Here is a 14048-nt window from a genome sequence, read left to right on the forward strand (position 1 = left end):
AGCTCGAACGTCTATTTGATATTTTCAGACTTTGGAAAATAAGGCAAGAAACGGTCCTGAAACCTTTAGGAACATCGATTGCGCTGTAAATTGGAGAGAACTTCTGTATTTAAAGAAAAAGGCAGTAATAATTTCCATGGATTGCAATGACATTTAAATCATAATGTAGAGGTATGATATCCATACGATTATGGCAAGATTTCAGAATTTATTCTGACAATTTTATCTTTCATCAAACAATCTGAGCTTATCTTGTTAATAAGTTTAGATGCTGGTTTCTCTTGACTTCCTTGTTTGTAGGTTTCACTGGTCTGCCTCTGTTGTTTTTGTCTAAAATATTAATGCCGGAGGGTAAAAAAAAAATCGTTTTTAGAAAAAAAAAAGATTTACATTAATTGAGTAACGTTGTCCCTGCAATTATGAAATTAATCGTTGGCATTAAAAAAAAGTGTCAACCGTCTCGGTTGGACTTGTTGACAGAGAAACACCAAGTGAAGTTTGAGATGAAGTTCACGCGAACGGAGCTCCTTGTTTTACATTCTAGAAGAGCATTCACTTTGCAAGCATTTACGTTTTCAAGGACACACTATGTATTTGGACCCAAATTCTCTTTCGAATGTATTGATATTAGTCAATAGATGTGACAGGGTTATGTTACACCTGACAAAGTAATAAATACTGATAGATACTTTCTTTGGAACTATCGCTGCTAAGTACTTCATTAGAACAATTTACCTTCAAATAAGCATTCCGGAAAAAAAAAAAAAAAACCATACAGGGCTATAATAAAATATGATGACAGGAAAGGGTATTCTCGCTTGTTCGTGGGAGGTAAAATCGCAACGTATTCTTTCATGTCATCTGTCTTTTATCTTCGAAAAAAAAAAAGTTCGCCTCGTCGGTGGTAGTAGTAACAATGAAGGACGGGTAGAAGTTTACGCGAACGGAGCCTGGGGAACTGTGTGCGATGACTCCTGGGACATCAACGATGCCGGTGTGGTCTGTAGAAGTCTTGGTTTTGGTGGCGCTGAGGAAGCACTGAGCAATGCCGCCTTCGGACAAGGCACCGGTGACATTTTACTTGATGACGTGTCATGCAGTGGAACAGAAACGAGCATCTTTGATTGTGGCAACAGTGGAATCGGAGTCAACAACTGTGGACATCAAGAAGATGCTGGAGTAAGGTGTAGTGCTGCAGGTAAGGTTCACCAATCTTTGGTGATGCTAGCCTTAATACTAAGTCCGGAAGACAATTTCAGCTTTTGTATACGCAATCCCTGTACCCAAATTCTCCGAAGTTACTTAGTATATGCTAAATGTGAGCTCGAACGTCTATTTGATATTTTCAGACTTTGGAAGATAAGGCAAGAAACGTTCCTGAAACCTTTAGGAACATCGATTGCGCTGTAAATTGGAGAGAACTTCTGTATTTAAAGAAAAAGGCAGTAATAATTTCCATGGATTGCAATGACATTTAAATCATAATGTAGAGGTATGATATCCATACGATTATGGCAAGATTTCAGAATTTATTCTGACAATTTTATCTTTCATCAAACAATCTGAGCTTATCTTGTTAATAAGTTTAGATGCTGGTTTCTCTTGACTTCCTTGTTTGTAGGTTTCACTGGTCTGCCTCTGTTGTTTTTGTCTAAAATATTAATGCCGGAGGGTAAAAAAAAAAAATCGTTTTTAGAAAAAAAAAAGATTTACATTAATTGAGTAACGTTGTCCCTGCAATTATGAAACTAATCGTTGGCATTAAAAAAAAGTGTCAACCGTCTCGGTTGGACTTGTTGACAGAGAAACACCAAGTGAAGTTTGAGATGAAGTTCACGTGAACGGAGCTCCTTGTTTTACATTCTAGAAGAGCATTCACTTTGCAAGCATTTACGTTTTCAAGGACACACTATGTATTTGGACCCAAATTCTCTTTCGAATGTATTGATATTAGTCAATAGATGTGACAGGGTTATGTTACACCTGACAAAGTAATAAATACTGATAGATACTTTCTTTGGAACTATCGCTGCTAAGTACTTCATTAGAACAATTTACCTTCAAATAAGCATTCCGGAAAAAAAAAAACATACAGGGCTATAATAAAACATGATGACAGGAAAGGGTATTCTCGCTTGTTCGTGGGAGGTAAAATCGCAACGTATTCTTTCATGTCATCTGTCTTTTATCTTCGAAAAAAAAAAAGTTCGCCTCGTCGGTGGTAGTAGTAACAATGAAGGACGGGTAGAAGTTTACGCGAACGGAGCCTGGGGAACTGTCTGCGATGACTCCTGGGACATCAACGATGCCGGTGTGGTCTGTAGAAGTCTTGGTTTTGGTGGCGCTGAGGAAGCACTGAGCAATGCCGCCTTCGGACAAGGCACCGGTGACATTTTACTTGATGACGTGTCATGCAGTGGAACAGAAACGAGCATCTTTGATTGTGGCAACAGTGGAATCGGAGTCAACAACTGTGGACATCAAGAAGATGCTGGAGTAAGGTGTAGTGCTGCAGGTAAGGTTCACCAATCTTTGGTGATGCTAGCCTTGATACTAAGTCCGGAAGACAATTTCAGCTTTTGTATACGCAATCCCTGTACCCAAATTCTCCGAAGTTACTTAGTATATGCTAAATGTGAGCTCGAACGTCTATTTGATATTTTCAGACTTTGGAAAATAAGGCAAGAAACGTTCCTGAAACCTTTAGGAACATCGATTGCGCTGTAAATTGGAGAGAACTTCTGTATTTAAAGAAAAAGGCAGTAATAATTTCCATGGATTGCAATGACATTTAAATCATAATGTAGAGGTATGATATCCATACGATTATGGCAAGATTTCAGAATTTATTCTGACAATTTTATCTTTCATCAAACAATCTGAGCTTATCTTGTTAATAAGTTTAGATGCTGGTTTCTCTTGACTTCCTTGTTTGTAGGTTTCACTGGTCTGCTTCTGTTGTTTTTGTCTAAAATATTAATGCCGGAGGGTAAAAAAAAATCGTTTTTAGAAAAAAAAAAGATTTACATTAATTGAGTAACGTTGTCCCTGCAATTATGAAATTAATCGTTGGCATTAAAAAAAAGTGTCAACCGTCTCGGTTGGACTTGTTGACAGAGAAACACCAAGTGAAGTTTGAGATGAAGTTCACGCGAACGGAGCTCCTTGTTTTACATTCTAGAAGAGCATTCACTTTGCAAGCATTTACGTTTTCAAGGACACACTATGTATTTGGACCCAAATTCTCTTTCGAATGTATTGATATTAGTCAATAGATGTGACAGGGTTATGTTACACCTGACTAAGTAATAAATACTGATAGATACTTTCTTTGGAACTATCGCTGCTAAGTACTTCATTAGAACAATTTACCTTCAAATAAGCATTCCGGAAAAAAAAACATACAGGGCTATAATAAAACATGATGACAGGAAAGGGTATTCTCGCTTGTTCGTGGGAGGTAAAATCGCAACGTATTCTTTCATGTCATCTGTCTTTTATCTTCGAAAAAAAAAGTTCGCCTCGTCGGTGGTAGTAGTAACAATGAAGGACGGGTAGAAGTTTACGCGAACGGAGCCTGGGGAACTGTGTGCGATGACTCCTGGGACATCAACGATGCCGGTGTGGTCTGTAGAAGTCTTGGTTTTGGTGGCGCTGAGGAAGCACTGAGCAATGCCGCCTTCGGACAAGGCACCGGTGACATTTTACTTGATGACGTGTCATGCAGTGGAACAGAAACGAGCATCTTTGATTGTGGCAACAGTGGAATCGGAGTCAACAACTGCGGACATCACGAAGATGCTGGAGTCAGGTGTAGTGCTCCAGGTAAGGTTCATCAATCTTGGGTGACACTAACCTTAGTACTGATTCCGGAAGACAATTTCAGTTTTTTAAACCCAATGCCTAATCCCAATTTTCTAATTATCTAATTCTCTAACGTTTGTTGTTGTTGTTGTTGTTGTTGTTGTTGTTTTTTTTTTTTGCTAATTGTGAGCTCGAACATCGCTTTAAATGTTTACAGACTTTGGAAAATAAGACAAGAAACGTCCCTGAAACCTTTAGGAACTTCGATTGCGCTGTAAATTGGATTGCGCTGTAAGGTGTATTTAAAGGAAAGGCAGTAATACTCTTCGAGGATTGTAATGACATTAAAATCATAATGTTGAAGTGTGATATCCTTACGATTACGGCAAGATTTCAAAATTAATTCTGACAATTATATCTTTCATCAAACAATCTGAGCTTATCTTGTAAATAAGTTAAGACGCTGGTTTCTCTTGACTTCCTTGTTTTGTAGGTTTCACTGGTTCACTGCTATTGTTTTTTGTCCAAAATATTAAGGTCGGAGGGTAAAAGCTGGCTGATCTTTTAAAGGATTTACATTCATTGTATAACATTGTCCCTGCAATTCTGATATTAACCGTTGATTTAAAAAAAAAGTGCCGCCCGAGACGGTTCGACTTGTCGATGGAGAAAGATCAAGTGAAGGTCGAGTTGAAGTTTACGCGAGCAAAGCTCTTTGTTTTACATTCTAGAAGAACAATCAGTTTCCAAGCATTTATTTTTTCAAGGGCACAGCTATGTTATTGGAACCAATATCTTTTCGAATGTATTGATATTTGTCCATAATTTGTCCATAACGGTTATGTTACACCTGTACAAGGTAATAAATACTTATAGATACTTTTTTTGGAACTTTCGCTGCTAAGTACTTCATCAGTACAGTTTACCTTTAATGAGCATTCTGAAAAAAAAAACAGAGCCATAATAAAATATGACGACAGAAAATGGTATTCTCGCTTGTTCATGAGATGTAAAATCCCACGTATTCGTTCACGTCATATGTGTTTTATCTTCCTTGAATCAACCCCTCCCCGTCGACATTTTTCGCGACTATTCCGCCCCGCGATTTTTTTTTTTTTTTTTTTTTTTTTTTTTTTTACCACGCCGTTCGCAGACTTTTTACTTTCAGGTCTCGCACCTCTTTTGACACCATTTTCGCGAAAATCGCGCTTACCGTTACGTGGCTGCACGACCTTTTATGAATGCTTGTCAGACCGAAAATAGTTCAAAAAACGTGATTTTGTGCATAAAGTCTATGGGAATGGAGTTTTCTCACCTTATTCACAAAGATATGATCATTTTTACTTTCATGGGCTGAAATCAATTAATTTTAGCGTAATTGTTCTTGAAAAAAGTTCTGTCATAAATTTTGCGGAAAAAACTATAAAACAAATGTTCCAAAAACAAAGAAACACTTAAGAAATTTATAAAACAATGAAATAAATAAGACGTTAAGTTTGATACCAGATCTTTTTAAGTACATTGTTAGGAATGCTACAAAGAATGTTATCATCAAAAATTAGGATTCTAGCAGCTTTGCTTTCTGATTTATAGCAAAATGTATGATTTTATGCATGTATTAGCATAATTAATTAAGATAATGAACATTTCCATTTCTTTATGTAAAGTGTGGTCGATCACACCACAGGTAATGCGTGTGCCAATTTTTATTGCGATTGCGCGATCGACGGCCGAGATTTCGGGGAAGGAATCAACCCCCCCCCCCCCACACACACACACACGCACACCTCCCTCGGCCACAGGACACCCCGCAAAAGCCCGGCCTGGTTAGGGTAAGTAATTTGCTAAATGTGACCTCCAAAAAAGACAAGAAAAGTCCATGAAATCTTTAGGAAAGTCGAGTGCGCTGTGAATTGGAGAGAACTTCTGTATTCAAAAGAAAGGCAGTAATAATCTTCATGGATTGCAATGACATTGAAATCATAATGTTGAGGTATGATATCCATGGCAAGGTTTCGGAATTAATTCTGAAAATTTCATCTTTATAGTGAAAAACTGAGCAAAGAAGATGAGATTTCATCGGGATTTGAACCCAGGACCTCCGGATTGCTAGCCCGGTGCATTGCCGACTGAGCTATAGAAAGTTCTAGTTCAGTCTTCGTCCCAGAAACCCTGAATTCTCAGTGCTCAAATGGTCAGAAGCTATAGCAGTGTGTTTGTGTGAAACACACACGTACACACTTGAACCTGGCATAAACCCGAACATGCCGAAGGATAATTCAACTTGGGGATAAATGCGATGGATTACCGAGGAGATGCAGCTTTTTGAGTATGTAACAAACGCAAACAGAAAAAAAAAAACCCTGTCCATAATGAATATTATATATTGGTGGAAGATTGAGTAAAGAATATGGGTTTCCTTCGGGATTCGAACCTAAGACCTCCGGATTGCTAGCCCGGTGCTCTACCGACTGAGCTATACAAAGCCCTAGTTCAGTGTTTGTCCCAGAAACCCTAAATTCTCAATGCTTGAATGGTCACAAACTATAGCAGTGTGTTTGTGGTTGCCACATACGTACGCACTTGAACCTGGCGTAAACCCGAAGGATAATTCACCTTGGGGATAAAGCTGGTATCTCACTGAGCGGCGAACGTTTGCGAACGTAGCGAATTTGAGATTCGCCAACTTTTCTGGCGAACGTTTGCGAAAAATCAAGGTTCGCTTCTGCCATTAGCGACAGTTAGCGACTTTTAGCGATGTTTAGCGACAATTAGCAACACTTTAGCGAACGTTTGCGAAAGTGTTTGCGAAACACAGGTGGCGAATATTAGCGAATGTTAGCGAATGTTAGCGACAGTTTTGCGAATGTTAGCGACAGTTTTGCAAATGTTAGCAACTGTTTGCAAATCCCTTGCGACAATTGCGAATGCCTTGGGACCTGGAAAATTACCAGGCGATTATGCATAGTCAGACCCATAAAACGAGCGTACAGCCTTCCACTGCATCCAGATCTCTTGTGACCACCGCTCAAGATGGATTTCAAAAGCATGGAAATGAATTTCTGCCAAGAAGAAGCTCAACGTGCGGCTATCCTTGAAGAGCTTCTTTGCCTAGCTGCTGCAGCTACAGCTATCGTGCAGCAAAAGAGAAAAAGAGAAGATGAAGAAAAAAAAGAAAGAAAGAAAAAAAGAAAGACCGTTTGGGTCAGAGAGTGGTTGCTGCAGAGGACAGACTTTGGCCAATACGAAAAGCTCTTGCAGCAGTTGCATGATGGAGATGTAAAGAGCTTTAAGAACTTTCTCAGAGTGGATCCTGGCCTGTTTCAGGAGCTTGTTGAGAGGTTAACCCCCCGCATCCAGAAGAAGGACACAAACCTAAGACGAGCTCTTGAGCCTGGTCTGAAGCTGGCCATTGCATTGAGATACATAGCCAGTGGTGATAGTTATAAGTCCCTGTCCTACGGGTTTCGTGTTGCACCCAACACCATTTCGACCATTGTGCCACAGGTCTGCCAGGCCATCTATGAGGAACTTCATGAAGAATGCATCAAGCTTCCTACAACTGAGGAAGAGTGGAAGGAAGTTGCCCAGGGCTTCTCCGACAGATGGAACTTCCACCACACGCTGGGAGCCATTGACGGCAAACATGTGGCTATCCAGGCTCCGTCTCACTCAGGATCCGCCTACCATAACTATAAGGGCTATTTCTCTATTGTAATGTTGGCAGTTGTGGATTCCCAGTACAAATTCATGTATTTGGATGTTGGTTCCAATGGCAGCTGCTCAGACGCTGGAATCTTCAAAGATAGTGAGCTGTACTCAGCTTTGGAAGAGGGAGCAGCAGCCCTACCTCCACCAGAACCCCTGCCTGACGATGATCATCCAATCCCCTTTTTCTTTGTGGGGGATGACGCTTTTGGCCTCAAAGACTGGATGATGAAGCCCTATGCCACCAGGAACATGACGAAGCCTGAGAGATTGTTCAACTATCGTCTCTCAAGAGCAAGGCGAATAGTTGAAAATACATTTGGCATATTAGCACACAGATTCAGATGCCTGTTAACCACAATGCTCCAGAAGCCTGAAAATGTGGAAACGATTGTGCTGGCTTGCTGCTGTCTCCACAACTTGTTAGCCGCTAGAACACCACAGAAGATCGCCAGAAGAGCTGACAGAGAAGAGACTGATGCAGACCATTACCAGTGGACAGATGGAAGCTGGAGGTCCGAAGACACACTTGCCTCTTTGCAAGTTGTTGGAGGAAATGTTGGAACCAGAAGTGCTAGAGCCCAGAGAGACTATCTCAGAGACTACTATGCCACAATTGGCAAGGTTTCTTGGCAGGACAAGGCTATTGATGTGAACAAGTACAGGAAGAGATCTACCTGATTTTGAACTGTGTTCGGCAATGCCAAAGACTGATGATGGAAAGTTATGACGTTATCATTATGTGTAAATATCATTTTTTTTGAAGGGTCATTCTGGGGTCCCCCCCCCCCCCTCTCCAGTTCTCGGAAGCTCTATCTTGCTCAACTCGGTCATGACTATCTCATTTCTATGACTTAGCAGAAAAGTGTACTCTGAAAGTATTGTGTATCGGATTTCCATTTTTTTCTGACATCATGACGTAAAATTCAATTCTTTGACACTACAAAATCGTCCCTATCGCCATTGTGTCACGTAATGTGTATTATGCTTATCGAAGAAAAAGAACAAATTCAGCGCAGAAAAGAAGTGTTCTGTCAATAATAGGCAAAGTTTGATTAGTATGACCAAGTTCAGTTTGTTCACCGTGGTTTTGTTGGTATGCACATTATGATTGTGAAGAATGTAATTACAGGTCTTTGGGAATGAATAAGAACTATCGTAAGACCTTGTTTATTGATCCCTGTGAAATTGTTACTGATGAAATACCGTGAGTTCATTTTGTTTCTAGATAGGGTACCGATCACCGAAAGTTGTGGTTTTAACAATTCTAATTATCTACAATGTCTCTCGCTATGTATTTTCGGTCCATTGTGGTTTCAGATTCACGGATAGACCAGATTACAAAATCCGGTTTATTTGGTCTGCTACAAATGATAATGCATTCAAAGAAACATCCGAGTTATCTTTGCAGGGGTTCAATGTGACATGTAAAATAGAGTTTTCCCCAATGTGCATACAATTTCTTTCTCTATTGAAATTATGTTGAACTCATAATCAGTTGGCATAGAATGAAGGTAGACATACATATATACCAGGATAAAATAGTGTTTTATTACATCTCAAAATCAACGGTATAGAAAATGACAACATCATATTCATGTTAACTACTGAAGCAAATTAAACTATACACAGTGCGTTCCTAAAAAAAAAAAAAAAACAAAACAAAAAAAAAACAAAAAAACAAAACAAAAAAAAAAGGTAATAAGAGTTCAGTGCAGAGACAACTGTCATTCCAGATTCCTTTCATGGACGGGAAAATGAGTCATGTCAGGACCAATCTGTTTATTAAAATGTTGTGGTTTAACGTGGATTTGACTGGTCTTGTACTCTTTTTTTACTGTTTTTTTTCTTTATTAAGTTAATTAATTTCTTTATGCAACTTTTGTATCTGTGTCGTGAGAAACGGTCGGTTAATCAAGTAGTTGGTAATTGAACAAGCGACGACGGAAATCGTTCAGTTATCAGAATTTAACGAGCTCATGAATCAAACGGAAACAGCGTGACATTGATCACTTCAATTTTAGATTTTCTTGGAACATTTGAAACTTGGAAAAAGTGGGTTGGTACCTGTCACATTCTGAATGGTAAAAAAAAAAGTGATGCTCGACAGTGGTGATGCAAAGTAGGTGTCAATGAATAAAGATAAAGAGTCATTCCTTAATAAATCTGTTAAAGATCTATGGTACAAAATTTTGTAGTTGAGTTGAGAAACCTTTCCCCCCTCCAAATTCACATGTAGAGTGCACTCCATAAATGAAATTACTTACAGTTTATTGGTAATATATATGAGAAAAGCCATAAATCCTGAAATGAAAAAAAGGAAGACAATTTTATATCAAATATCAACAAGACAAAAAAGATATAAGAAAATTATATTTATTACAATGTAACGAACTCAGTCTCGAGTCTATCTCGAGTTATCTGTATAAGGTGTAATAATAAATGATTACTACAGCTTCCAAACATTTTCATTTGCTGGCAATTCAACTTCATACTTGTGAGCTGAAATGATCAACAACAGCGGAAATGCCAATAAGAAATATGAATAAACTACAATGAAAAAAAAACACCTCTCCTATTCTATCTACGTTCCTTCTTTATGTGTGTTTGTAATATGAAACGTACATGACAGTGTTTGTTTAACATACAAGTGTATATAGTTTACTCTATACTAATTAACCAAATCATATCAGAGGGTCTTTCCTGGTAAGGGAGTAAAGACATAAATACCGAAATAAAAAAAGAACTAAAAAACCTCAAAATCAACAACACACGAAATTACAATCAAATGAAATAAAAAAGTTATAGACTACAATATGCAAAACCCTCTCTTGTCTAGGTTTTTCTGTGGGGTTTCAGTTCGAAATAAGACAAAAAACACGTTTTCAACATTGACTAACTTGCAAAGGTGACTCCATACCTATGCACTGAAATTATATCACGCTTATTTCTATTCTTGGTAGCATAAGTATAAGCATACGTACGCAAATTAAAAAAAAAAGGAAATGACCATTCATGAATTCTACCTCTTGAAATCAACAACAGAGAATGTAAAAGATGTCGTTAAAAATTACACACAAAAAACTTATCTTGTCTACGTTTTCTGTAGGGTTTCAATGTGAAATGTAAAAACAAGTTTTCAAACTTTACTAACTTGCAAGATAACTCCATACCTATGAACTGAAATTATATCACACTTGTTTCTTCTCTTGGTAAAATGAGTATAAAAATGTAAGTACCCATATAAAAGGAAGGTTATTCATGAATTCTGAATCTTAAAATCGATAACACAACATGTAATAAGAAAATTACACAAACGATAATATAACATTGTTTTTAGAGTTTTTAACCGGATTAAGTAGTGGTGGTGGGTGTACTGGTCTGGCAAGTGACTGGGCTGGCTACGAAATCACGTCCGGAGAAGTTCACTAGCGAACCGAGACTGGAGTTTATGCCATCACTGCCTGTGGTAGTAGGTGTCAAGGTGGTGGTGCTGGTGGCGCTTGGCTCTACCTGCAGGGTAGCTGGCTGGCGGGTATACTCTAGCTGATGTGGAGGGTATAGCTGTTGCGGCTGCGGAGGGTATTGTTGTTGATGGTGAACGTACTGCTGTGGCTGATAAAAGTACTGCTTCTGTTGCTGCTGACTGTGTTGCTGCTGCTGACTGTGTTGCTGCTGCTGACTGTGTTGCTGCTGCTGACTGTGCTGCTGCTGCTGACTGTGTTGCTGCTGCTGACTGTACTGATGCTGTTGAGTGTGATGTTGTTGATGCTGCTGCTGCTGCTGAAGGCAGCGCCTACTGCCAAACTCCAGAGTCAGGGCCAGCACCTGCTGGCTGTAGTCAATCCATTCCTGGCCTTCCGGAATCCTAGTCATCAGAGTTGCCAGGTACTGAGCGAAGCTTTTAACTTCTGCCTCGTGGCTCGAGAGGGATACGTTCTGTCCTAATCTCTGCTGCATTGCCTGATCTGCTCTAGCCAAAATCTGGAACAGAGAGAGAGAGAGAGAGAAACAAAAGCATGTCATCAATAATTTTGTTAACAATTGACACGTATAAGCTCCCAAGACAGATCATGACTACTTTTCACAGGTATGCACTATTATGTACACTAAAACTCTACAATGATACAAGATACCTTGAAGACACTTGAAATTAGGCCCTACATGAATAAAAATCCATATACAGAGCACTTCATATTATGGACTGGGTGACTGATAGACAAGTGCATCTCTACAAACAGTACACTGCATGAAAAGAAAATAAAAAAAAAGAAAGGTTGGTTACCTGTGAAAGCATTTCATCAGTGTTCTCATGGATGGTGAAGGAATCTCGGCAGAACTGTCTGCTGGCAGAAGCACTCTGCCTATTGACATCCTTATCAAGTCCCTTGTGCCCAGGAAGAGTGCTGGTGGATGGAGCAGAAGGGATGGAATCTTCATCATCACTGCATAAGGAGGCAACTGACGGCGGTTGTGATGTTGGTTTGGAAGAAGCCTTGGAAGAGGGGAACTGCAGCATAAAAATATCAACATGTCAATGCTTTGATAATAGATAAAAGGACAGTAAACTACTTTTATGTTTATTTTTGTTTGTATTTTGAAGGAATTGGGTGGGATTCTCACCTGGTGTGTCACCTTGCCACGCCTCTTCTTGATATGTGGGCGGAGGTAAGCAAAGTTGGTCATTATCCACTGGTCCGTAGCTGTGAGCTGCTCATCTGCCTGTCCAGACTTCTTGCAGCTAAGCTTGACGAACCTGGTCCTGTAATTTTTCAGGAAACCCATGACCTGCTTATCTGTAAAACAAAACAGAAAATGAATATACAGTGCTGTATGTAAGTTCTTGTTTAAAATGTTTCGCGTACCCTAAATAAATTGCTTATGTATCATAATTATATGTTTCATTGTTATTTCATTCAACATGTTATTTGTTACAAACTTGATAATTATACCCAGGACCATGTAGAGCAGTATGGATAAAATTATTCAACTGCTGACCTTGTCAGGGTTACATAAATAATACAACTAGCGGAATTAAAAACACGCGAAACTCCGGTAGCGAAAAATTAGTCGCACGAAAATATCCACTTTTACAGTAACTGGGATTATGCATAAAAAAACATCATGACGGCATCAAAATTGCATTATAGCATAATCGCATTAATTCACAATACTCCAAATGAAATATATTAATCAACTTACAGGTCGGTGCGGGTCGGCCCTTGTCTTCGAATTTCTCCTTGACAAACTGCTTCACTACCTCTCTCTTGGTAGTTGTGTCCTTGAACTCTTCCAAATAGGAGTTGAAGAACATGGGGTATTCTTCAAAAAAAGCAGCTAAAAGTTCTTTGTCCTCTGATGTCCAAGTATAGGAAACACCCGACTTCTTCTTCTTCTTCTTCGTCTGTTTTCCTTCCCCATCATCAGAGGGTGATGAGACAGAAGACTCCTCATCCTCTTCAACCTCAGTGGGTTCATCAGCAGCACCAGGGGGGTCAGCAGCAACCTCCTGGACTGGAGGGAGTTCTTCAACAGGGTCCAGGGCATGGTCTTCCCCCGTCCCCCGAAGGGCCTTAACTTTCCTTTTTACAACTTTCTTCTTCGGCATGACGAACTAGTATGACAAATTTCTCTCAATGGACCAATTTTACATAGGAACCATGTGTTTACGTGTTCGCTAGCAGTGGCGAATCAAAAAGAATGTTAGCGACACCTTATTACGACCGTTTGCGAATTCTTGCGAATGTTTTGCGAATTCTTGCGAATGTTTTGCGAATGTTTGCAACCGTTAGCGAAAATACGAATTCGCAAAGGTTCGCAAAGAAATTTTGAACATGTTCAAAATTTCTTTGCGACAAGAAAAACTGTTTGCGACAATAAAAACCGTTTGCGAACTTTCTTGCGAATGTTAACGAACCTTTTGCAACCGTTTACGAACCCTGGCGAATTCCCAAATTCGCTACGTTCGCAAACGTTCGCCGCTCAGTGAGATACCCCCTTAAATGCGAGGGATCACCGAAGTGATGCAGCTTTTTGAGTGTGTAACTAACGCAAACAGAAAAAAAAAATCCGATAGTACGGTTATGTTCGTGATGGGGTTTTAGGATTTATAGTTTCATGTGAGGATTAAGACTAGGGTTATTGGGCTATGTTTGTGGGAAGAATTTATGTTTGGCTTTGCATGCAGTTTTTCAAGGGAGCAATTGTCACAGGAACAAATGTCATGGAACGGGATAAATGCCAAGCCACAATTAACAGAAGCACTCTTTGACTCTTTATGTGCCACGTTCGCACGTCCGACTCAGTCGATGGCGTGCCAACTTCGCATATATATTTCTGCTCAAACGCACCAATCCGCCCAATCCGATCGATAAATCGTCAAATGCCGCGGTAAATTAAAGCGTTTCTCGCGCTTCCGTTCCTGTCACATCATAGCTGGCATTTCTTGTTGTGATTGATTATCAAGAGGTGTTCTCTACTGGATTTGAGAGGAATTTGTAAGTTTCTGTCACTGTTTTGTATGCAAGAGTCATACC

At 39.5% G+C, this 14048-nt stretch overlaps 1 protein-coding gene across 1 annotated transcript in view; it reads left to right on the top strand.

Annotated features, from left to right (window-relative positions):
• The window catches only part of LOC139723552 (uncharacterized), a 157927-nt gene that overhangs the window by 128474 nt on the left and 15405 nt on the right, over positions 1-14048 (top strand). Inside the window, 3 exon segments of the mRNA XM_071634792.1 lie at positions 890-1198; positions 2207-2515; positions 3517-3825. Of these exon segments, the coding sequence (XP_071490893.1) occupies positions 890-1198; positions 2207-2515; positions 3517-3825 (927 nt within the window).

The sequence above is a fragment of the Diadema antillarum genome, unplaced genomic scaffold (assembly GCF_040938485.1).
Source record: "Diadema antillarum isolate AM-2024a unplaced genomic scaffold, OU_Dant_1.0 scf00000192, whole genome shotgun sequence".
Lineage (NCBI taxonomy): Eukaryota > Metazoa > Echinodermata > Echinoidea > Diadematoida > Diadematidae > Diadema > Diadema antillarum.